The 26,458-nt window shown below is 40.7% G+C and overlaps 1 protein-coding gene across 2 annotated transcripts; it reads right to left on the reverse strand.

Moving 5' to 3' along the window:
* Positions 1-85: 85 nt before the first annotated feature.
* Positions 86-26,242, reverse strand: fmr1 (fragile X messenger ribonucleoprotein 1). Of its 2 annotated transcripts, XM_063499865.1 has the most exons (16): positions 26,158-26,242; positions 24,574-24,662; positions 20,421-20,473; positions 20,238-20,331; positions 19,820-19,891; positions 19,119-19,267; positions 17,617-17,710; positions 17,329-17,445; positions 16,989-17,159; positions 16,750-16,828; positions 16,507-16,634; positions 16,298-16,384; positions 15,961-16,192; positions 11,029-11,229; positions 10,394-10,473; positions 86-7,684 (listed from the first exon to the last, which is right to left on the reverse strand). In XM_063499865.1, the coding sequence occupies exons 3-16, from the start codon at positions 20,438-20,440 to the stop codon at positions 7,490-7,492; spliced, it is 1,719 nt and encodes a 572-aa protein (XP_063355935.1). In that variant the 5' UTR covers positions 20,441-20,473; positions 24,574-24,662; positions 26,158-26,242; the 3' UTR covers positions 86-7,489. The 2 variants fall into 2 exon arrangements, with proteins under 2 accessions (XP_063355935.1, XP_063355926.1); XM_063499856.1 differs by lacking the exons at positions 24,574-24,662; positions 26,158-26,242 and adding an exon at positions 23,361-23,753.
* Positions 26,243-26,458: the final 216 nt, after the last annotated feature.

Consider the following 26,458-nt stretch of genomic DNA (forward strand, 5'->3'; position numbering starts at 1 on the left):
GACCAACAATCAAATGATCTTGGAGGATAGTTCTGTTATCAAACTGGCCGCATGCTAAGGTAAAATAAAAAACAGCCAGCACTAATTGAGGAAGATCGACCTTTATTTATTGAAACTGCTTGCATACAAAATATATTGCACTATAACCAGACATGTCAACCCAAACATCTTAAATGCTAGTAGTAGTATGTACAAAAGAAAAGAAAAATGCCCAAAAAGTGCACACAAGGTTTTACAGCGTTTTTTTTCTCTACCCTGGTTGAAGTATCTACAGATTCTCTGCGTGTCTTCACTTCCTGGCATAATATAGTTGAACAGCCAACAATGTGCCTAGATAGTATTTGCTTATGTTATATACATTCTGCAAATAAATGTCTGCTGACATGTGCTGTGGAATAGCAACCAACAACAATGACAATTTTAGGTCTTATCTCTTTAGATGGTTCCCCGTGAACCATGCTGCAACCCCGACGTGACTAACAGCTTAGTGAGGGACGCAAAAGGTCACATGGGCTTGTATTACAGTCAAGAGGAGCTGAATTTTATCCTTGTATGTTTGATACATACAAAAAGCCAGTACAGAGAGCTTCTCTTTTGGCATGTCCAGTCAAAGATCAAGGTTTGTGTACAAGCTTGGGTCCATACTTTGGTCACGTCACTGCCTTTGTACGTTAAACTGTTGCTGTAAGAGTAAGAATCCACACCAAATGCACATCAAATCATCCAGATCCCCTCTCTATCAAGAAAAAACAAGGTACCACCAGACAATCTGCCAGAAAACATCCTCAACACAGCAATGTTTCATAAGAAAAACTGTCCAATACTTGTATTGTTGTATTTATGTCAACTGACAGTAAACTTTCAATCATGCCATTTTGTTTCTTTGTTGTCCTGTAAAGCAGAAACCTCCAGTGAAAGTTATTTCTGCACTCAGTTATTAACAGTCTATTTGCAATGACAATGCTAAAAAGATTGAAAATGTCACAAGCAGACAAACCTCCATCCCAAACCCACTAGCTCACATTTTGAAACTTCATGTGGGTTAACAGCTTTTTAGGGAGGCATTTTAAACCCCACCACTGAAATTTAAACTGGGGTGTCAAACAATGTACAGCGCATCTTTACAACCTATACGGTTCTTTTGATTAATCTCTAGGAATCAGTGCCACTGAGGTGGACACAGTGAAGCGTTTCTAGTCTTAAACGTTCTTTAGGGACTTCAAATATCACGCAAATCTATTTCTAGGGAAACATTTCTGATGCCTCATCCCTTGTGACCACATGTGCAGTGTTTCCCATGGCTAGATACCACGTATCAGGATACTCACAGTGAGTTGTTTCCAATGCAAGTCACTCAAAAACCACAGAACTGAATAACAAGGCCACAACCAGTAAGTTGTGAAAACTTGAACGTAAAGGCTTCCTTAGTACCATTTTTCCAATGACCCAAACTGGTCAGCATGCAACAGTCCTTTACTGCTTTTTTTTTTTTTTTTTTCAATGTACATTTTCCACAGTATATAAGCCTTGGTTTAAAACTATAGTTTGTTAGTAATGCCCCTAAAAAGGCAACCAAAACATGAAAAAACAAACTTCAGCTCTCCCAAATGTAGTTTTCGGTCTGGAAATTAAAAACTTCTACTCTGAACTTTGTGTTAGGAGGCACAATAAAATACACCAACAAGCAGGTTGTAGCTCACACAAAAATGCAAAGAATTTCATCGTCACTGGTGCGACGGTGTGAAAGTAGGACATTTGTAGACTCAATACAAGGTTTTTTTTTGTCATTTCAAAGAGAATCAGCTCTTGCAAGAAAAGTCTTACCTGTAAATTTATGAAAACATTACAATATTTTAAAAGAAAAAGAGGTTAAGGGAATCCTAACAAAACTCTCATTAGTCATTTGGGTCTCTGTACATAAAAAGATGACAAGTCCAGGGTATAAGACACATTTACTGGCTTTAAATTAAAAGGAAAATCCACATTAAACATGAGTTACTTCAGTTACAGAAGGAGGCAAGCTTTTACCAAAGCTGGTACATGCTTGTAGGTAGACCAATGCATCCTTTATGGGAGAAAAATAAACAAAGAGGTGATTAGCTTAGCATGGCATTATGCTATGGGGTAAACAGCTAAGCAGACTTATGGTCACCCAATAACAAGCTGTACCTAATAAGTTAAATGAATGCTTTTTAATTACCAATTACAAGCTTAAATCACCACATTTTTACATTTCAGTGCATCTTCAGCAACCCTAAAGGCGCCTTTAAACTTTGGATAGAACCTGTGCTTAGCTAGGCTAACCACCTCTTAGCTGCATCTGTTAGCACGTAGACATGAGCCTAATATTGATGGTCTCATCATATTTGAGGAATATCTGTTGATATTGGTCAGGTTCTAGCTAGTTTAACCTCAACCCTTTAAAAAACTGGTGGCTCTTTGGAACACCCAAATAAAAGAAATCAATGGATTAATGCTGAAAATGTACGTATGGCTAAGACAAAACTCAGCCCTAACCTTACATGGTCCGTCGGTGGACTAGTGGATAGTGGTAGCTAGTGGTAAACATGGCCAATCATTACCAAGGACCTGAGTTGAAAAATGTCACTGGACATTTTTTAAATTAAATTATGCCCAACCAGACAGGTATACTATAATAATATATTTTGGATGGAGTATCACTATGAACTTTGGTGCATTATTTGGATGGACTTAATTGCTGTTTCAGAAAATTAGTGGACGCATTATAAAAGTAACACAGTGCCACTGAATCAACTAAACACTGTACAGGCTAGTCAAAATCAGTCTTAGCAAACCTTCTGTATGTGATTTCAATCATTCATTGTGGATTTTCCCCGTCTGGCAAAAACAAAACAAAACCAAAAACTCTCTTTCAGTGAAGTTGTGCAGAATTATGGACATCTCATTATTAATGAAAGCTGAATGTGACTCAATCCTGCTTGGAGAACACTATTTTTTCCACACGTTAAGTTTATTATCAAGAGTTCTAGCAAACTAAACAGAAAAAAAAGAATATATCAGGATAAGTGCACATTTGAAACATCTTTTCTTAGACAAATAATGACATCATTATATACAGTATGCCATCCTCCCTTCTTTTTCTAACCGTTTTCTTTAAATAGAGCAACTCCATACTATTGAAGCTCTACTGACAATATATGGGTTACTTTCACTCGAGCAATCTGTCGATGCACTGCTGAGAACGCTTACAGAGGAAAAAAAATGCAACATGGCTGCAGTAAAAGCAAAGGTCCTAACAGATTAGTGATAAGTAAAGCCGACAGCCATAATACTTTTTTGTAAAAGGAAAAAATGAAATTCAAAGAAAGCCTGTTTCATGATTGGTTACTTCCTGTGACATTTCCTAAAAAAGGTGAAAGTGGTATCACTGTCTCTTCACTGACATACGATGTTATTCATCGCTGGCTTTGCTAGCCGAACTCAGGTCAAGAAGAACTGAGACGAAGCAACACTGATCCAAAAAACAAGAAAACGAACTTAAACTTATCTTTTGAATGTGTCCAAATCAACTGAATGTCTTTAAGATCCAAAATAAATAAGTGCATGCACCGCAAGACTGAAAAAGTACACCGATGTCTGTTAAAGAGAAGACCTGGCTCAACCTCTGAAATCTCTTCAGCTCCTTTCTCGGTTCGGTGAGAGCAGCAGTGACGCTGCACCGGATCGCACCGGGTCGTCTTTATTGAAAACCCTTTAAAAGGTGTGAGTACAGAGAACATTCCTCTCTTTGACATGAAAGTAGCCGCTCAGAGTCGATCTCTGCATGTTCCCACAGAAGTAACCGAATCCATTTCAGAAACAAGTCGAACCAGGTCCCGAGCTACAGGCTTACGTTTGTCAACTGCACAAGGTTACAACACCTTCAGTGTGTCCAGACCAGGTGGTTAAACAAGGCAGTTTCCTGAAGTGCCAAAAATCACCCGTCTCATAAACGGCCCTTAGACTTTTAGAGGAAGCTCGAGATGCTCAGCATTGTCAGTGACGACCAAAGAGGATTTGCGCTACAGGAGCTGCCGTCTTTATTCATCTGGTCCGTTAGTAACGTCTCATCATCCCTGATTTACAAGTCTACGCTGTGATGCTAGCCACAATTAAAGGCACATGTTACACAAAATACAGTTAAGGTTTCCCTGAGCATTCACAGCATTCACATGGATTTGCTCGCCACGACTTTTAACCTCTGGTCATCCCCCAGGTTATTGGTGACAAATCTAGGGTTAGGAACAGGATTCAAAACGTAACCGAGGACGGGTTACCAGTGAGCTGGTGAATACCAAGAGGAGAGAGCTCTTGTTTCTGACAGTCTGGAATTTAATTGAACATACTGTAAATTTATTTTCTGCAGTGCTTATTGATGGTGCTCTTAATAAAAGCAGTCTGTTGGGCAATACCATTACTGCTTTTCTCACCAATAAATCCAGGTCAGTACACCTTAATTCACAGTAAAGTTTCAATCGAAACAAGGCAAAAATGAGTTTAACAAAATCAGAAAAAGAAAGCCTAAATGAATGTGACTGGTTTGCTGGTCCTCCGACCGGCATTCGGAGGTGCTGGTCACCAAGTTTGGTTAGCTTTGGCTAACTGTTTAGAGCCCCTGCTAATCTAAATACGCAATGGCTCAATCGTCATTGTTTAGTAGAGATTGGCACCAATTTTCTTACTAAACTTTACTCAGACCTTGGACAATCTGATTGCCAATACTCGTGGAACAATTTTTTAAAGGAACAAAAAAAGATTAGGGTATCGTGATCACCCATGATGGTTGGTTTCTTTTAACGCTGTGTGATCTCACTTTATATCCAGTGGATTCTTCCTGGGAAAGTCCTATGCTACTGTAACAACCAGTGGAATAAATGTAACCTGGATAACCCACAGCCAACCTGCTACTCCAGATTCAGTGCTAGAAACTACAGTGGCCAGATGTTCCTGTGAAATGTGCCTACAAATGCACAGAGAAACCTTAAGAACAGCTTTTTTGTTGCTTGTCTTTTACACTGACCGTCACTTTATTTGAACTAATGAGTATTCTTTTCATCATAATCACCCACAGGTCCACAGGTACTCTCTATACTAGCCTGTATACAGCACAGCAGTCGCTTTGACTTTAGGACAACTTGACAATGTCAATGACCAACAGCCTCGCTGCAGCCTACATTTGACTCTCGCTATTTAGATGTTTACGGTGAACCTAAGGATCCTTCTATTCAACATATTTACGAAGTCAGTGATCAACTGGGGTGTCAACCGAACAGCAGGTTGGAACACCTCAAGAGCTTGAAGCGATGTCCTGCTTAGTCTTGCTCCTTTGTTGTCTGAAAGCCTGCACTGGTAACACAAAGTTACTGAGCTGTCTGAAGACGAACCGTCTGCTGCTCCGGTTGTTTATGTCAGCGCCTCGAAGAGCTCTGACTCGAGGCAGAAAAGTATCGAGCAAGGTCAGAAAACTGGTCTCACCCTAGAACAAAATACCTCAGCAGGCTACACCGCTGTGCCTCCTCAAAACAATGGAAACCAATGTAAAGAGTGTCACACAACCACCCACTCTACAAAACATCCATCTGCAGTATGTTTTAAAGGAGGGGTGTAGCGCTGGGTTTGAACAGGCAGGATGAAAAGTTCTAATCTGTTCAGGCCAAATTCAGAGAAATGGAGGAGCATAAATCAAAGGCACAGAGATAAAGACTTTTCACACACTTCAGTGGGTGTGGATGGAAAAGGCTCTGTGATGGACCTCTGCCTCTCAAAGTCAGCTGGGATCAGCCCTAGTCCCCAAGACCCTGAATCAGAAAATCGATGGATGGAGCATGACTGCTATCACACACAGTTTAAGAAAACTTCTGCTCTACTGTTCAAAAACAAGAAGAACAAAAAAACTAAAAGAAAACATATGTGAACTGAACGGGTCAGGAATAAGATCACCAAAAAGAATAAAACTTAGGCCAAATTTTTATTTTGTCAAGGAAAAACTCAACAGTCTGTCATGTCCTCTACAGTTACACTTCAAATAAGTTTGTCATGGCAAAGTTAAATACAAAGAGTTTCATAAATTAAGAAAAACAAAGTGGTGCGACAGGAGTTAGCTGCTCTAAATGCATCCTGCTTGTCTGAAAGCAAAAGAAATGACTTTAACGGGCATCAAGCCAGGTTTACGTGGACCTAACCAAAATACGCCTAGCTTCAGCCTGCACCCTTCACTGAAGAGGATGAAGAGTCTGGTATAGGATGGTGATTCCTGCTGACAGCTCTTTACAGATGAGATGAATGAGTTCAGGGAGCTTAGTCCCTCACTGTGGCCTAACACCACTGCACAAATGTGGAGTGTTTATGGTAGAATAATTGTAAACACGCAGGAATAATGCATTTCTGGTCATTGTACAGGAGTGTAACCTTCTTTTGGAAAGGAGAACAGTTCATCACAATATGTACCCTGACACAAACTCATGGGAGTTGCTGTGTTTAAGCAGTTTATGTGCATCAGTGTGCCTCAGATTTATGTCTCTCCATTTGTACGTTTCGATAAGTTTTACTGAATCTGAATATCAAGGCAACGGGAAACAAAACACAGGTGAGTTCAGAGCTCATGCATCCCCGTTTGCATTTCATTCTGAAACATGGATGCTTTTAAATGTTCAAAAAAAAAGAAAGAAAAAGAAGAAAGAAACAATAACTACGTTAGAAAGAAAGAGAGAAAGAAAGAAAGTCCATAAAGTGCCCTCTACAAACATCATCTTCCAGTCTGAATCCCCATAGGATTGCATGTCATTTGGGTGACACCAAAACATTTCTGCCCCTTATTGAAAAGATGTGTTTAAATTGATAGTTAACCTCAAAAGTCTCTGTGGAAAAATAGAGCTGATTTCCCACAGAGACTCGCTTCTCTGGCCAAAACAGTTCCATTATAAAGGATGTGTTGGAGATTTCACACAACCAAAAATAAAATTTAGACCTGCCGAAAAAACTGAAGCCACCTCCTAAAAGTGTGCTTTTCAGGGAGACGGGGCACATATTCCATCCTGCTTTCTCCAGTGGCTGCAAATCTTTGATTCCCGATGGCCAATGATTTCTTTTGCCTCATTTTTCTCTCTCACATTAGCCAGTCCAAATGGGGCATCAGTAAACAAACTCTTAGTTGGTTTAGTGGGGCAGGAGTATGTTTGGGGTTAATGGTTGTGTGTGAGATGAGCTTTAGTCTAATTCCTCCTCTTCTTTCATCCAGAGAATGCGCAGGAGATACAACACCAGTCAAGAACAGACCAGACCAGCAGATACAAGATCACCTCCAGCCTAAGACTTCACTACTGTAAACACTTCCATGCTGATGGAAATATGTGTATTCTTGTGTTAGACAGAGACAGAAAAGAAAAAGCAGAGACTGAGACTCTACGATGTTCTGTGATGAGTTGCCTGTGTGTGTGTGTCTAAGTGAGAAGGTCCTCCAGTGGGGTATCTACGACACTCCGTTCACCAGCGCGGGAGCGTCCTGTTTCTCCTTCTTCATCCCTCTGTCTCTTGTAGGTCTCTGATGATGATGGCGGGGCTGTCCCTCGCCGCTGCCACTGAGACTGCCCTGGGAGGAGGACGGACCGCCTCGGCCACCTGAGGAGTGCTGCACGCTACGCTCGTTGTTCCCGTCCACACGAATCTGCGGGCGGAAAAATAAAGAAAACCGTAAGAGTCTGGCCCCACACTGCACAGCTAACTTTTCCTTTACCCTCGGGTGCAGCCTGCTGTGTGCTTTTCATACGGCACCAAATAACAACAGCAGTCACCTCAAGGTGCTTTATATTGTAACAGTATTATGAGAGAGAACCCCAACAATCCTATGAGCAAGCACTAGAAACAGTGGGAAAGAAAAACTCCCTTTTAACAGGAAAAACCCATCAGCAGGACCAGGCTCAGAGAGGGGCAGCACCTGCACCTGTCTCAGTCTTCCCTGCACCAGGTTATTTATCCGTTTGGTTTCAGCCTGGTTATTTTAGGCTTTTGTATGGCAATTATGTTTTTTGCTTTATTTGGTTAATAAACTGTAGAAATGCATCATTCACAAAAAGTTTATTATAAAATAAAAGTAATAGAAATGATACTTTGCCTGTCCTGTAAAAATGTAAATCCACTACTAGAAGCAGAGGAGGAGCGTTTAGGAAGGTCAGACTAAAGAAAACGAGTTCTTCTCTGTCTGAGACAAAGCTGAGAAACGAACAGTGGTTTATACTCTGTTACTGTGTATGAGTCAATGCTAGCTGACCAGCTGTCAACACAAACTGTGTGATAGATAGAGGGCGGACTTCCACCTGTCTCTGCATACACTGATCATTCACACAGATGTCAGTGCTTATCTGAAGCATTTGGTACAGTCCATTCACAGCTGTACTGAAAATCTGACTTTTATTAGCAGGAACAATGCTATACGCCACAATTTCAGTACCTCTTTCAGCTGACGTGAAAAACAATGATCACCTTGTTATGATGCACAAATCTGCTAAAAGAGCTTTGGTCCTTGTGTTCATGCAGCTGTTATTTAACGTGCACCACCCACCTAAAAACTGCTGCAGAACAGGCAAACCCTTATATAGCAGTAGCACCTGAAAGGGCTGTAGTGTCCCAAACAGTATAGTGTGGTGATGTCCACCATAGTGCAAATACACTTGATGTAGACAACACAGCCTTCAAGTGTTTCATATCACAATTCATTATAGAACAAGTTTCCTCCAAAAAAGACCAAACGTGTCCACTGCCAACGTTCCTTAGATCACCTCAGAGATCCTGTGGGGCAAAAGGGACCACCAATGGCCACCTAAGAATCCCCAGTTAAGCTAACCCACATGTATTTGGACTTTGGGAAGAAGCTGGTGTATCCGGAGACAACCCACACAGACATGAGCAAGACATGCAAACTCCACACAGAAAGGCCCCAGGTGGATCAAATCCAGGAGCTTCTTGCTGTAAGGCAGTGGTGCTAACCATCACCCCACCGTGCTGTGCACCTTTACATATGTCAAACCTGCTACAATCACAAATCAAGCAGAAAGTTAAGTTAGGACTAAATATAGCCCCATCTTCGAAAGTGTCCTACAGTGATGTTCAGTGAGAACAGGCAGGACTTTGAGTGTGTGACAACACAGAGAGTGTCTTGTTGACAGCTGAGGTTTGGAGTGTCAAACAGAGGGAAAATTTGATATGCAGAAAATAGCACTGTTGACTGTGACAGTGGTGTAAGAGTAAACAATATTTGCAGAAGAAATTATTCAAAAATTAGCAGCAGTCTCATAATATTTGCCAGTATGCTGAAGTAGCTGGATTGTTTTTGCAAAGCACTGGTAATTCATTAAATAAGCATGGCTTAAAATATAAACATAAATAGTTACACAGTCAGCCTCAAATATTATTCAGCTGTATAATCTTATCATCGTAAGTGATCTACAGCATCTCACTGTAAACAATCATCACCTCCTTTAAATGTCTTGCTTGAAACAGAATTTCCAAACTTTGTAGCTGCAAAATAAAATTAGTGGTCAAAAACTGCAGTTCCTGTAATGGCCACCTGAGGGTGGCTCTAAAAGTGAGCCATGAAGAGTAGAAGGGTGTTTGCACACCTGCAGTGTGTTGTCAGTTCTAACTCTGTTCGTTTCCCCACATTTTGTGTGGTTTGTTTGTGCAGGTATGAACACAACATGAATCAGCTAACAGGTGTACGTTACAAGTTTGAGCTACAAAACATCCCATAACTATGTATGCTTTGTGATCTCGGGAAGGCACTATAGATGCGCAAAGGTCTGTTCAGCAGCTAGCTGTGAAATAAACGTAAACTCTCTGCGTTCTCCAGTAGTCCAGAGCAAAGCACCTTCTTCCTGTATTTACATTTTTTTTATGCACCCGCTCCAGACACATCTGACCAATGAGCCGACTGAATGGTCACATGGTTTGTAGTGACGCATTTTATTTCACTTTTTTCTGTGTGAAAACAAACCAAACGCATCATCTGATTTGAACCGGAGTAAACAAACTATAGGTGTAAAACTATAAAGACAGATGTAGTTTTTTTCCTTTTAATGACCACCAGGGGTGACAGATGTGCCTACAAAAAGTCCTGGTCCTACAGGTGACTGAAAAATATCCTTGAACACTTTCCTGATGCTTTAATGGATTTAGTCACTCATTTCAGGTCATACTGAATTTAGAATTCTTGAATTTTTTTCTGCATTTTGGCCGTTTTTTAGTGCAAGAAAGAAGGATCAATCAGGGCATGCTCACTGAAGAGCATGTTTACAGAATTTTGAGGAGCGTTTCAAAGATATTAGACTTTAAACAATGACATGAAAATAACTTAGCAGCAGCTGTTTGTGACCGTTACCTGCAGAGTGTCTTCTTGGCCTCTTGTCTTTGAGTCTCTGATGTGACGAGTTCTCGGCTCGTTCCACTGCATGTCGTCACCTAAACCAACATTAAAAATAACAAGTTAGCAATCAAAGTTAGCCACAGTCATGTAAACAATCTTCGCATGGCTCAGTAGACTCAGTCTTAGGTGACCTACCTTTTGCCAGGTAAAAATAGGGTGAAATTCATGTACATCCTAATTAGATTAAAGTCGGGAGAAATAGTTTCTTTCAATATAAATATGGATCGTTTTGAAAAGAAAACTCATAATGAGAATTTATTTGCACAGGAGGTCTGCAGAGATCTCACGATGTGATTTATTTCCATTCTTTAGGCCATAATTTGATGAAAAGCATCTCAAAATGTTATTTCTTTTGAGTCATTACACACCAACTTTTTTCTCTTTAATCGTTTTCATTTTTTATGACTCCAATGAAAATAAATTCCATTCATCATCATCTGATTAATAGAAACATTTAGCAAGCTTTTGCATTGATCATTTTTGATGCTAGACAAAGTGTAAATGCTCCAAAAATAGGCTGAGAAAAATCATGGAACGAGATAAGAGTCCTGTGAAAAGATCAAAGACCGCCAATGATAATTAACGCTCACCTTTATATCCTCCCCCTCCTCTTCCTCTCCCTCCTCGTCCTCTCAGCCCGCCGCCGCCTCCTCTCTTCCTCCCATCTGTCCGTCTGGGCAGGGTCCCACCTCCTGTCATTAGCTCCTCGGTGGGGGCCAGCGACCAATCGCTGAGCTCGTCTCTGTGGTCTGACTCTGTCTCTGAAGCGTTGGATGCCTCAGAGTTGGTGCCTGGGGGACCGAGGACAAAGTCAAACCTCATTTCAGCCGCCTCGGAAAGACAACACAGACTCAACCTTTGATTAATTGTCGTTTCATAATCAGATCATCGCCTGGGGAAATGTTTTTACTGAAATATCAGATGTCCAAACGCTTTACTTCAATATGAAATGAAATCGAAAGAACATAAATCTATGGCCGAGAATCTGCTCGTTTGCTTTGTGGTTGTGCCTTTTACACCTAAACCAAACAATCACAGGAGACTTTCTCCTATACATACTTCTGTTAAAAAAAAAATCTGGTAAAAGGTGAAAAACTGATTAAAATTTTTTATTTTAAAAAAGTAGAAGCTCTGACACTTTTATAAAAGTAAGTAGCTCTTTGGAGGATACTGCTACCAGCTGATGGGTGACTTTACCTCCATACCTAAACGGAAGAATTAGTGTAGTCAGCGGCTCAAGTGGGATTTGTCTGGTGAGGAAACTTAAGGTTGGTTGTAGTGGTGCAGCGTAGGGAAGAAGAATCACTCAGAACTAAGTAACAACAGTCTTTGTTCAGAGCTCCAGTACATTTTCTTCGTGTGCAGGCTGCGATCAGCTGTTGTGCTGCTCAGAGTCGATTTAAACAACTGAATTCATTAAGATATAAGCTGATGCTTGATTTAAATGTCCTGTCTATCAAATGGCACTGAGAAGTCCTCACCTTTAAATATAACCTCTGTTCTTCTTCCTCTCCTGTCTTCCTCATCTTTCTCTGAGTGAAGTTAACTATAGAGGTCCTTCTCAAAAAATTAGCATATTGTGATAAAGTTCATTATTTCCTGTAATGTACTGATAAACATTAGACTTTCATATATTTTAGATTCATTACACACAACTGAAGTAGTTCAAGCCTTTCATTGTTTTAATATTGATGATTTTGGCATACATAACTCATGAAAACCCCAAATTTCTGTCTCAAAAAATTAGCATATTTCATCCGACCAATAAAAGAAAAGTGTTTTTAATACAAAAAAACGTCAACCTTCAAATAATTATGTTCAGAAATGCACTCAATACTTGGTCGGGAATCCTTTTGCAGAAATGACTGCTTCAATGCGGCGTGGCATGGAGGCAATCAGCCTGTGGCACTGCTGAGGTGTTATGGAGGCCCAGGATGCTTCGATAGCGGCCTTAAGCTCATCCAGAGTGTTGGGTCTTGCGTCTCTCAACTTTCTCTTCACAATATCCCACAGATTCTCTATGGGGTTCAGGTCAGGAGAGTTGGCAGGCCAATTGAGCACAGTAATACCATGGTCAGTAAAGCATTTACCAGTGGTTTTGGCACTGTGAGCAGGTGCCAGGTCGTGCTGAAAAATGAAATCTTCATCTCCATAAAGCTTTTCAGCAGATGGAAGCATGAAGTGCTCCAAAATCTCCTGATAGCTAGCTGCATTGACCCTGCCCTTGATAAAACACAGTAGACCAACACCAGCAGCTGACATGGCACCCCAGACCATCACTGACTGTGGGTACTTGACACTGGACTTCAGGCATTTTGGCATTTCCCTCTCCCCAGTCTTCCTCCAGACTCTGGCACCTTGATTTCCGAATGACATGCAAAAGTTGCTTTCATCCGAAAAAAGTGCTTTGGACCACTGAGCAACAGTCCAGTGCTGCTTCTCTGTAGCCCAGGACAGGCGCTTCTGCCGCTGTTTCTGGTTCAAGAGTGGCTTGACCTGGGGAATGCGGCACCTGTAGCCCATTTCCTGCACACGCCTGTACACGGTGGCTCTGGATGTTTCTACTCCAGACTCAGTCCACTGCTTCCGCAGGTCCCCCAAGGTCTGGAATCGGTTCTTCTCCACAATCTTCCTCAGGGTCCGGTCACCTCTTCTCGTTGTGCAGCGTTTTCTGCCACACTTTTTCCTTCCCACAGACTTCCCACTGAGGTGCCTTGATACAGCACTCTGGGAACAGCCTATTCGTTCAGAAATTTCTTTCTGTGTCTTACCCTCTTGCTTGAGGGTGTCAATGATGGCCTTCTGGACAGCAGTCAGGTCGGCAGTCTTACCCATGATTGCGGTTTTGAGTAATGAACCAGGCTGGGAGTTTTTAAAAGCCTCAGGAATCTTTTGCAGGTGTTTAGAGTTAATTCGTTGATTCAGATGGTTAGGTTAATAGCTTGTTTAGAGAACCTTTTCATGATATGCTAATTTTTTGAGACAGGAATTTTGGGTTTTCATGAGTTATGTATGCCAAAATCATCAATATTAAAACAATGAAAGGCTTGAACTACTTCAGTTGTGTGTAATGAATCTAAAATATATGAAAGTCTAATGTTTATCAGTACATTACAGAAAATAATGAACTTTATCACAATATGCTAATTTTTTGAGAAGGACCTGTAATTCTTTTATCTACCTGTGAAATACAGCAGCTGGACCTGTAGCTAGCAACACACCGTGTGACAAACTGCATGTAAACAGTTTCTGCATTAGCCGATTGAAACGTTGCATCTGACATCAGCTGCCACTTAAAAAAACGTTACTCCTTTTAATCCAGACTATGTTTTATTGTTCTCTCCATTTAGGTTCAGATTGATTGAATGTTTAAAGGCGCTCAGCAACATAAAGTAATTACTTCCCTCAAATGTGTTAGACCTAAAGTAATGAGCCAGTTTTCCAAATTCAAGGAGCTGAAAGTATATGGCGTTATTTTTGTGCCACTATTCTGAGCGCACGTAAAAAAAATTTGCAGGTGCAAGTATTGCATTTTGAGGAGAAATTTATTTCGAGTGAAGAAAAGCTAAATTTGAGTAAACAAAATTCATTGCTGCGTGCAAAAACTGTATTTCAGTGTTTGCTATTATCCACACACACACTAGCAGCCCCTCGCTCAGTTTTTGTATTTGCGCTTGCTCGCAGTGTGTTGCTCGCGCTCTCAACATTTCTGCTCGTGCGCGCTCAACTCTTTCTGTACACCGTTATATTTGTGCCACAAAACCAGCCAATCACAGACTTGGATGCAAAAAAATCTGATTGGCTGTTTTGGTCTCCAATCAGCTTGAAATTACGAAATGCAATATCCCAGAATGCATTTCGTCCAAAACTCAAACGAGGCAGTGGCAGAGGAACACAGAGTGGCGGAGTTTGAAATATTACTCTTTCTGGGTCACAAAATAAACTTTTAAGATATTTTCATGCGAGAATGGTGCTGTGTAAACTTCTAATATCTGCTCGATTAACAAGACTTCACATATTTGCATAAGTGCTCTAACGTTTTCGGAGATGCCCGTTACCCACCAGCTGACCGGGTGGTCACTCGGGTTAAACATAATGTATAAGGCTGAACTGACAAAAAAAAATCACTGACTACACCACCAGGTATTACAGAAAAAAAACATAAAGCCTTTGAACTAATACAAACGCTGTTGTGACAGTGATGTACACTGTCTTGTTGGTATATATGCATGATTTGCATCACCTTCATGTTTCCCTCTCACCACATATCCAAACCGATATCATGACCAGCAGCTTTTACAGCTGTGGCTCCAGCAAACATCAGCTGATACTAGAAATTAATATTAAATAAATTCTAACAACAGCTGATCAAGCTTAAACGTGCTGCTGTTGTTTAACGCGACATCCGCTGGTTTCCTCTTACTGGCGCAAAGTGGGAGATAAACAAGAGAGATGATCAGCTGATCATTGATCAGTTTCATGATTGAAGTAGCAACAGGAGAGGGAGGGGGAGAGGATGAGAGAAGAAGAAACAGCTGTGCAGCAAAAACACAGACTAACTCCAGCTTTGTGTCTTTTTTTCATTCTAGCTGAAGTACGGGACGAATCACGTTCCTTTTCCCCTCAATACGGATGTATTGTAATTGGTCCAGCTCAGAGTTGATCATGACCAATTGGCTAATCCACCTTTCATTGTTTATACCGTTACAAAAACAAACAAACAAACAAACAAACAAACAAACATACATAAAAATGAAAAATCACCATCAGCCCACCAGGCAAATGCCTGGTATGCCCAATGGCCAGTCCAGCTATGCGGTCAGCTGGTGGGTAACAGGCATCTCCGAAAACGTTAGAGCACTTTTGCACAAATATAACGGTGTACAGAAAGAGTTGAGCGCACACGAGCAGAAATGTTGAGAGCACAAGCAACACATTGCGAGCAAATGCAAAAACTGAGCGAGGGGCTGCTACTGTGTGTGTGTGTGTGGATAATAGCAAACACTGAAATACAGTTTTTGCACACAGCAATGAATTTTGTTCACTCAAATTTAGCTTTTCATCGCTCAAAATAAATTTCTCCTCAAAATGCAACACTTGCACCTGCAGATTTTTTTTTACGTGCGCTCAGAATAGTGGCACAAAAATAACACCATAAAAGTACTGATATTTATGTTAACATGTAGGGAGTAAAAAGTTGTGATAAAAATAAATACCCAATTACAGATACCTGAAAATACTAAATGGTAAATGGCCTGTATTTGTATAGCGCTTTACTTAGTCTCTAAGGACCCCAAAGCGCTTTACACTACATCCAGTCATCCACCCATTCACACACTGGTGATGGCAAGCTACATTGTAGCCACAGCTGCCCTGGGGTGCACTGACAGAGGTGAGTGTACTAAGTACAGTAACAACATAACAAATGTTACATAAAACATCTGCAGCTGACTGACTTGAGCCGAGCACATCAGCTCTTGTAGTTTACCCGCAGTAATATGAATGCAGTAACTTTATCAAACCTGAAGCAAAAGCAGCTCCTCCTCCTCTCCGCCCTCGTCCACCTCTTCCCCCTCCTCCATAGGGCTTTCCTCCTCCACCTCCTCGGCCCATCCCGAGCCCCATTCCATTATCGAACACGTAGGTTTTGTCTTTAGGGTTTCGGGGCCCTGTCCCCCCTCCTCCACCTCCACCGCCTATCTGTCTCAGCTGCTCATCGATCTGCAGACGCTCCAGTCGCAACTGGTCCACCTCCTGTGGACATGAACAAAAACGTCACAGAATGTCAACAATGACCACATCCTTTAGCTCCGTTTTGATGTTTGGTTGGTAGAAGGTGACATCACTGAGGACACAAACCTTAAGGTAGTTGAGGTGATAGTCTAGTAGTACTGTTGCATTGGAGATGCTTTCCTTGGTTCCCACAAACACAAATGGCACCATTCCCTGTGACAGAGGTTCAGACCAGGAGAGTTTGAATCCTCTTGGTGAATGAGCTCTAACACTGCTGTAATTACTGTGATGATTTTTAATGCAGCAACACGACACAACTTTCTCTCCCTACTGACCTCATCAGCTGCTGCTGCTGCTGCTGCTGATGGTTTTTTGTCGTTCTCAGGCTCAATACGAACCCGAACCACACCGGACTTGTCAACCACCTCCTGAATCAGCTTGCCGTTCTTGCCAATCACCTTCCCTGCATGAGAAAAAACATCAGTCTCACTCTGGCTGAACTTGAAATTGGATTAAATCAAGTGAAATAAAGGTACCCAATGATTAATTTCTTTGTCTCGGTTGAGCGACTTTCTCACCTACTAAGTTCCGGGGAACTTTGATGATATCTTCGGAAAACTCCAGGAAACTTCTGGCTATACGGACAGCATCCTGGTCCTTCCATGAAATACAAAACAGGCATACTTACTTTTGTTTGTGTTTTTTTACCCCATGCTGGTCTGTTAAATTTGTACCCACTTAACATTAATGAGGGCAAGCTGGGTCCACATACATATCTATGTCTCAGCTCATTTGTGTACAAGTAAAGCCCTCCTACCTCTCCGTATATGTGGAAGGTGCAGGTCTCTTCATCCAGGTCTATGTTAGTGACTCCAGGAACTTTACGTGCCTGCTGGATGTTGGCCCCGTGAGTCCCGATGGCCAGACCCATTAAATCGTCCCGAACAGCAAACTGTTCATGAAACCGAGACGCCAGCTGTCTGGAGCTCTGAAGAAATGCACATCAAAAAAATAAATAAATTAACATTTAATAAATGCCACAAAAGAGCAAAGAGGATGTGTAAGTTTACTGAAAAGAAATCTTTTAAAAACTCTCCATCCCAGACTGCAAAATGATCCAAACAGTCGCGTACAGGCTGGAGCTGTGCGTAACCTACCTCCAGCTGTCGGCTGGCCTCTTCGTTCCTCAGCATTAGAGACAGCTTGGTGCGGAGGCTCCTGAAGTGCATGTCGCTCATCATATTGGCCCGCTTTGTTGTGACCTCATTCACCGACTGTAACAATCAAACATTACGCTCATTAATATCATACACGAGTGAGGTTCTGATGTTTTAAGTCACCTATTGATGCACTTCACTTCAAGGTGATGCTATGCAAGGGTCAATAGAGGATATGATTGTGTGAAAATGTAGCACATTAAGAAGAAAAACAACAGTTTGACCAACCAAAATGACCAGCTGCTTTTTCTCTGAGTCGTAGGTGACACTGAACGCTCCCACAGCCTTTTTGAAGTCTTTGTGTGCTGATTCCTTGGAGCACCTGGGAACACAAGAACACATATACTTTATCATAGTGAAACCAGCAAACAAGTTGCTTAATAAATGAATTAGCCCTCAGTGATAACAGCTTATGGGTACATGTACACATACAAAATCTTCTGGGAGTACAGGCTCATACACAAGCCGGAGTAAGTCAAGTTTTGACCATACAGTTGTGGTCAAGAATGTCACGCTTTTAATAATTTCTTTGAATGATTAATTTTCTAGGATGAAAAGATTGTGCAGCATACAACTTTAATGACAAATGTGAAATTATTTTGGATTTTCTCTCATGCACACAGGGTCAAAAATATGTAAATAGGATTAAATATACAGATGCACCCAGACGAATAGTCGGTTAATTGTCTCAACTCAAGTTGCAACTAAATGTTCGTCTGTCGTATCCATCCCAGAACCAGTTTTGATGTGTTTGGGATCATTGTCCTGTAGGAACACCCAACTATGTCTTTTGAAGTTGAAGAATTTCAGGTAGTCCAGCTCTGTAAAACCGCTCTACAGCATGATGACACCACCACCATGTTTGACAGCTGGTGCAGGTCTTAGCCCTGAAAGCCTGATCTTTACTTCTCCAAATATACCTTGTCATTATGACCAAATAGCTCAGTCTTTGTCTCTTCTGACCGTAAAACTTTAAAACAGAAGTTTAAAGAAGGCATCTGACTTGTCTACCTGCACAGGTGCAAATTTCCATCATGCTTGAAGGTGTCAATTATAGAGTAGGGGCTTCTTTCTTGGTGATGTAAAACTAGCTTCTCTGCTGATGTTCCAGCAGTCTCAATCTCAGGGCACAGCTGAGCCTTGGCTGTTTCTGAACATTGTAACCAAATTCCTCTCATTTGAGGGTGACGGTTGGGGTATTCTCCTAGACCTCGTCAAAGTGGTAACATTAAATTGATGCTTCTGGAATTTTTAGTTATTTAGAAATGGCTCTGGAATGGACTTCCTAAACTTTACCAACAAATCAACCAATTTAAATGAACTTGACCAATTCTGCAAGAAGAGCAGTCCAGCTATAATTATGCTAGGAGCTTGGTGATGGCTACCAAAAGCTTCTGGTTGAGGCACACCTTGCTAAGGGACATTTAACCACATGTTAGTGGAGTAGTGTATGCATGCTTTTGGCCCCATGTGGATTAGAGAAAATCCAAATAATTTCAAACTTGTGCACCAGACCTTTGTTTTTTTTAAACTCATTAATAATGTTTGCTGTACAGACATTCCACTCCTGACAGAGAACACTTCAAAAAAACCATCAAAGCCCCAAATTACCATGATGAATGTATATAAACCTTTTACCACAACTGTATTTGCTGAGGTTACCCACAAACCCTGACTAGCATCAGTTAGTAGTGATATCATGAGTCTTTATTCATGCAAGTCAAACTCACATTTGCCGTAGATCTTCGGGTACATCCAGTCGGATCTTAATGAAGGTGTTTTTGGTGGCTGGTTTATTCGGGTTGACCGGCCGTAACCTCTCCAGCGTCACTATCTCATTTAATGTGGCTTCACATGCGGCGTACTCTATTACATAAAACTGGAAACAAAGACAGATCAAGTATGAGTGATCCAATAGAAAAACATCACTTTTTTTTCAAAAGTTTAAATAAGTCATACTATTATTAAAATTTCTTTTGAAGAAAGTAAATCTGATGGTGGTGAGACAACAGGTGGACAAACAGAGGAAGAGCTTACGTGCACAAAAAATCCAGAGGAAAATGGAAATACAAGGATATAAAGAATATCTGGGGTATATAGTCTGAATTCAATCAATCACTGAGTTAATGTGTTGTTCAGGATTGTAAAACTCAATCACACACTGACATCCGTAACCACAGAATGATGTTACACTGAAGTTAAATATCTGCAGTGAGCTTGATAAAAAGGATTTTTATGAGTACATAACATTTTATGAGTGTAAAATGTGCTCAGTAAACACCGCTGTATTTAGTATTAATAAAGGAAGTTGTGATATTAAAGCATTTAGGATGGAGCAAGTGTCTGGGCTGCATTTTAGGCAAATTTAACACAGCCATGTTGTTTCAGTGCTGCTTGGTGAGCCTTACAGATGAACTGGAGCATGTCTTACCTCCCCTTTGACCATGCGAACCTTGGCTAGCCACCATCCACATGGCTCTTTGTCATTCGCCCTAGAATACACCTGGCAGACACACACACACAGTTCATTTCAGAAATCATTCCCACCTTTAAACAAAGCTGATACGAGTAAACTGGCACAGAAACAACTGGACACACTGATACAGGAAATCATTGTGAATAATATTAATAAAATAATAAATAAAAATAATAAGTCAGACTAATTTACCAATGATAGAACAGATAATCTAAGACTATTTGAGGAGCATCACTCTCTTTTTTTAAATTTTATTTTACACTGAAAATTCAACTCTACTCACTCCGCTCCATGCTATTCCAAACTGCTCCCCAGCTATACCAACTTTGCTTTCCAAACCCACCATGTCTGACAGCAACAATCACTTTCTCACCTCGACCTCATCGCTCTCACTGATCTCCTTGCAGAACCCTGTTGGAGGAGGAAAGCGCACATCCTGGAATGGGATCTGCCGCTCCGGCTGCCAGCTGGGACAGAGGAACAAACACAAAAAGTTCATTTTATTGTTTGGCAAAGAAATGACATATCACACAATGTTATATTTTACTTTACTCACTTGTTTTCAAATGCTACCATGACAGATCCTTCGTGAACATCCTTTACAAAGCCCTGCAAGAGTCACAGAAGTAAATTCAGATTTGACATATCTTTGAAATAGTCAGCGCACAAGTCAAACTGGCATCGACCATGTAAACAGGAACCAGTTCTACTGCTTAAGCCTGACCTTATCCTAATGCTCCTAGCAATGAAACAACCTAAATAATTTCCTTTTCTGAAGTTTGAGCTTTGGGCTCGAGTCAGGTTTGGCTCAGTCTCTCTCTCTCGCTGCTTCTACACACAGCTGATGTGTGTGTCATGTGTGTCAAATACTGCAAGTAGGCCATGCGATGCCTAGAAGGAAAAGAGAGCGCTAGAGAGCCTTGCCAATGGGTTGCATTAACCTGGCAAGCTAGCAGTCAGTGGTGGATGAAATGAAGCAAGAAGGAAGCAAGAAGGAGAGATTCTCAAAACTCCCAAGGTTAAAAAAACAAATAAACCAATTCTGACAGGACCTCACTGACCTGTGAGCATGTTTAGGATTGTGACTGACTGAACTGTCTAGCTCAGGAACCAAGTTCAGACTTTAGCAAGAACATTAATCTTGTTAAAACTGGAAAAATACCAAAACACAAAATGTGAGGGTAAGGCAGAGGGTGCATTAGGAGATAATGTAGTTTAGTCTACTGGCAGTAAACTGCAATTGTTGTACTGCTGTTGAGATTACAATAAGAGGAATGACTTCTATGCTGCATAAGGTGCAATTTAAAAACAGCAAAATTAAGTTTCTCACTCAAGTGATTTATGGCAGAACCATTTTCTACAATTATTTCTTTAGTATTATTCTCACTTGGCAGATGAATGCACTCATTATTTTTAATATGTTCATTTCAGCCAAGAGCATATTTTAAGTTTTGCTATAATGCCAGAGACAAGGGTGTCATTTTCCAGTTCAACTATCACCAAAAACACTATAAAAAATATTTGCCAACTACACATTTAGTCAATCAACATCCTCACAACAACTAACTAAAATGATTACGTTCAAAACTCTTGATTCATTAACCAAAATTTGAACGCTTATTAAAATTGAAATCATGCAAGTGATCTGCAGTAAGATGCAACTCCCTGTGTTGGAGGTATGCTGCCATCTAGCAAAGGTAACTGCTCTGTAAATAAGTCTCCTTTAAAGTGGACCTATTACACTATTCCTTTTACTCGACTACAGTCTACTACACTAGCTTTGCATGATTCACAATTGAAAATAATCCACATTTATCTCTTGCTGGTGCAGCTCAATTCATCTTAAAACCGTTTTAGCTCCACTCCTATAAGGCCAACTGTCTGCCAGCCAACCCCTGGCAAACAGAAGGTGTGAACAGCAGGTGGGGTTTCAGTCAGAACTGTGTATGTAAGATGACAATATTAGGGATATTTGCTCTCAGTGACATCATACTGGGCCAAGAGAATAACAAACTGCCTAAGTTTTAAGCACTCTGAATAAGCCTCTGTGAACACACTGGGCATTTTCTGATGAACAGAAAGACATCTGCCAAAGTCGCCCTCTTGTCGTGTATCTGCTTATACTTGTAAGCAGTCACACCTACGTCATCTTATTAGATCGATCTACATAAGGTAAAATACATTAAATATAACAGTGGTATACATGTAGGTTATAATAGATGTATGGCTAATAAAAGTACTCTTAAGAGTTACCTGGTGGGACTGGATTTTTTCAAACCAGATTACTATCTAACAAAAATTAGCCTAACTTTTCTTATTGCTGTTTGACAGTAAAACTTATCATTCAAGCTATGGCACCAGTCAAATGTTCGGACACACCCACCCATTCATATGGTTCTGTACTTGCTAACAATATGATTACAACAAAAGAATGGTTTCTGTTTAGTGCCACACCTAGCTAAAAGCCAAAGTACACCTGACAGTGCCAACTTCAACTTTCCTACATTCAAAGGAAAAACCTCTTGATTTGGGAAAGCATACAAGTATTGAGCACAGCATGAGAAGTCTACGGTTTACATGGCAACCGCTGAGCTTAATGAGGGTCTGTCGCCTGAATCAAGATTAATTTCAATTACTAATTACCCTGATTATACAGCATACTCACAGCATTCATGTACCTCGCATTAATGTGGCCACAACAAAACTATTAGTTTTAAAAAGACATCTGTCAGAACTTTAATTGAGATGTATGTCGTCCTATATTTATCCCACAACAAACCTGACAGCTGTACAATAAATAAATAATAAATGTATAATTTTATTTAGATCCTTCACCATAATTCATTTTATTCTTGTGTCCTGTAATTGACCAATATTCAAATGTAAGTTATTATCGCTAATTAGCGTGTTATCCCAATGTACTGCTTATGCTATCTCCCCCACCCCATCCCAGTGATACTCGCAGGTCACGGGATCGGATTTATGATCTACTTGTTGACTGACCCCAAAATCTCTGCAGTCTTGACAAAACAAGATAACACCTGGCAGCTACAGGCACAATAAAGGTTAGCCAAACCATCACCCCTGTGTGCTGCTCTGAATTAACTTACTTTGACCAAAGCAAAAATAAAAAAAACAGCCAACCCATGATTGATTCTGATGTTTGTGAGTCTGCAACCAACCCTTGCACATCACTTTAGGGGTACCATCGTATAGCAGTCACATCAGCGTTACCGATACCGCTAAAACAGCTACCCTGGTTAAGCGTCATTATCACCATAGTTCACCAATTTATCCACTACCGCTGATGTTAGAGCCCCACCGCAGCGTTAGCTTTGTTTACAGGTTTCAGGTCCCGGTAGACGTTGAGCAGAAGCACCGAGGCCCACATATAACACTGAGCTAGCCCCGTGACACAAATTCATGTTAGTTAGGCTTACTTGGTACATAGTGTGTGAACGGTGGTCACAAAACTCGACAAAAGTCAACAACTTACCTTATAAAAAGCCCCACTTGTCCCTCTTACTTCCACGACTAGTTCCTCCATGACGTAAGTTACTACAGCTCGCTAGCTAGCTAACTACCGATAGCGATGTTAGTAGCTAGCTAGCTAGCTGGCTAGCCTGACGCTAGCCAAGGCAGAGTCGCTAGCTAGCCTAAATACCCTGCCTACTGGATGCAATAAGAGGCCACGGTAGATGTGTGTGACCGTAATATTGTTTTCCGTTTTGCACCGTCTACGAATTTTGTTTCTTGCAAATTTGCAAATCCGACTGCATGAAGAAGACGAAGCAATTAGCTAGCCAGGTTAGCTTTTAGTAGCTAGTTATGTTAATGTTGTGTGATTAGTGGTGTAGCAGCTACTGCTGTTGTATCTCTCCATGTGACGTCTCCGCTTTCTTCCTCTACTGAAAACTGAGGCTGCTTACTCTCATCCGAGCCTGTTGCTGCTCTCCACGGGTAATAAATAGGAGTGCAATTTGATATAGCAGGAAATATATCAAAATAAAAATGACCACTGTGTTTATCCTGTGGTGTACCATATTTGAGCTCTAAGAACAAATGAAAAAATATATTATCCCAACAGCACGGCCAACCAGTCCCTCCGGGAAAACAGCAAATTTATCCCTCTCCATATTTATCAATCCACATTTCAACTATTCCACCTTGCTCTTTTTCCTCACTTGTTTTTACAATGTGCATTCACAAACATAATACTGACTATCTTTAACTAACTACTGGAATCTGATGCAAAGAAATCAAATCAAATCACTTTTATTGTCACGTCACATGTGCAGGTACACTGGTACAGTACATGCGAGTGAAATTCTTGTGTGCGAGCTTCACAAGCAACAGAGTTGTGCAAAAATACAATAACGTAAAACAAGCAGAATATAAGAATGGCTAAATCTGAAAGTAATAAATATATGTACAATATATAAGAGTATGAACTTTGGCTCCTCATGTGTTGTTTATTTGATGTTTATTGTACACGGTACTATTTTTTATTCTTTATCACACTGTTGTAACAATAATTTCCCCCGTGAGATCAATAAAGTATCTATATATCTATCTAATATAATAACACATTAAAATGAGAGATTTCAGAACCTAGGACAGCAACCAAGGTGTTCTCATTAAATGTTCCACTAATATCTAATGAATCTAATCTAATGTAATATACAATATATATTTAGACTCAGACTTACTCATTACTGCTGGTTGTTTCTGAGGACTGTCTCTTGAAAGCTGACATGCCAAACCACATCATCCACTCCAAAATAGTTTTGCCTGGAAACTGAAAACATAACTATAATAACTAGGTTTTAAAGTCAGGTCACATGCCTTTTTATGCTTAAAGATGTTTGTTACATTTAACTGCAAGGCATGGCGTGGATAAATGTACAGATTTAGCCACTTAAATATTTTAATGCTCCTTCAAACAGAGGCCTGCAGATTCAGTATTAAGGATCAGTTAAAACCTCATATTTTTCCTCTATAATCCTCTCATTCTCTCAACACTCAGCAGCACTCATCTGCTACATCTATTTATGGACATATGACCTTCTTGAGAATTATACTTTGTAGGCAAAAACAAGGAACTGCAACAGGCCACATGTTAAGAGAGGGAGAGAAAAAGAAGGGAAAGATGCAGACAGACTACAGACAGAGGTAAATGAAGAAGTGCTGACAGTGACATATGAGAGGACCATAGAGTGACTTACAGGGATAATCTATAGCGAGATTAAGACAGAAATAGAATGAGAGTGCAGCAGAAACAGGGTCACACATGAAGGGTGAAATCGGATACAGGACAGAGAGCAAGAGAACGGATAAACAGACGTGAAATTCTGAGTTCTGCGTGTGAGGCAAACACTGAATACTGAACACACCATGCTGTTGGCACGGGCACATAAGCTAAAGACTACAAAGTAATAGGACGACAACTTCCTTGCAAAGGAAACAGACTGGCAGCACTTTGCAATCAGTCGGAGTCAGTTTGGACTGATGAGTGTAAACTGTCTGTGATGCAGCTCAGCTAACATAGTTGTATTCTGGTTATATTTGTGTGCAAAAGCATGGTTGCCAAGCACTCCTGTCATTTTGCATTTAAATATCTGTCTTGCAGCAACTACGTCACTTTTTGCAGATGAATTTTTGAACTTAAGTCTCAAAAATGAAGGTCTGACTGGACTCTGAGTGTAAATAATTAATGTGAATTAATGTCTAATGTAAATTTTTGCTGAGAGTTCATCAACATATTAGCGAAAATAGACTGATAAGAGACTGACTGTATCTTATTGCCTTTTCATCATGGTCTTGATGCATCAAAGTCACCAAAGGTTGTAGCTGACTAAGAGTGTTTGCATATTTGATCACTGTTTTTAAAGCAACCAATTCAAGGGCAGTGATACGAAAAAGTGTCGAAAGAGTCAAGCGATGCTTCTTCAGCAGTTTTATCGCAAGTTTCTTGGTGAGATTGTAACAATAACACTGTTACATATGAAACATATGGACAGAAGAGGAGAATCACACACACAGTCCAAAAGCAGAGTTAACTGACAGGCAAAAACAAAAGTCACCACAGATTTACAGGATCTAACAAAATTACAATACAGCCAACATGACTCTTAAAGCTTTTTCAAAAAGAGCGATTCAGTATTCTGGGTTTTAGTCTGACGTTTTGGTAGTATTGATTAAATGGGGTGCATTGCATTCGAATCCCTGTCAGCAACAACAACCATCAGTCTGAAGAGTCATCCAACAAGGAACGCTGACTTCTGTTAACTTACACTGAGCTCCAGTGGGTGTAAAGAAATTGAATTAGCCCTGTCCAGGGTGTACCTCTCCTCTTGCCCTGTTGCAACTGGGATAGGCTTCAGCCTCCACACTATATAGAATGACAGAAGAACAGATGGAAGAAACATGGATTTGAGTCCTCAGGTCTGATTCGAGCCTGTGTCAGTCAAAGATGCTGTAGATCAGCAGTTCCCATACCCCGGGCCACGGACCGGAGCCGTTTCTTACCCGGCCGCAAGAGTTGAGGCTCAGGTGTGAAATTTATGGTTTTCAAGGTTTTTATTGTTTATTATC

This window comes from Pelmatolapia mariae, linkage group LG2 (assembly GCF_036321145.2).
Source record: "Pelmatolapia mariae isolate MD_Pm_ZW linkage group LG2, Pm_UMD_F_2, whole genome shotgun sequence".
Classification (NCBI taxonomy): Eukaryota; Metazoa; Chordata; class Actinopteri; order Cichliformes; family Cichlidae; genus Pelmatolapia; species Pelmatolapia mariae.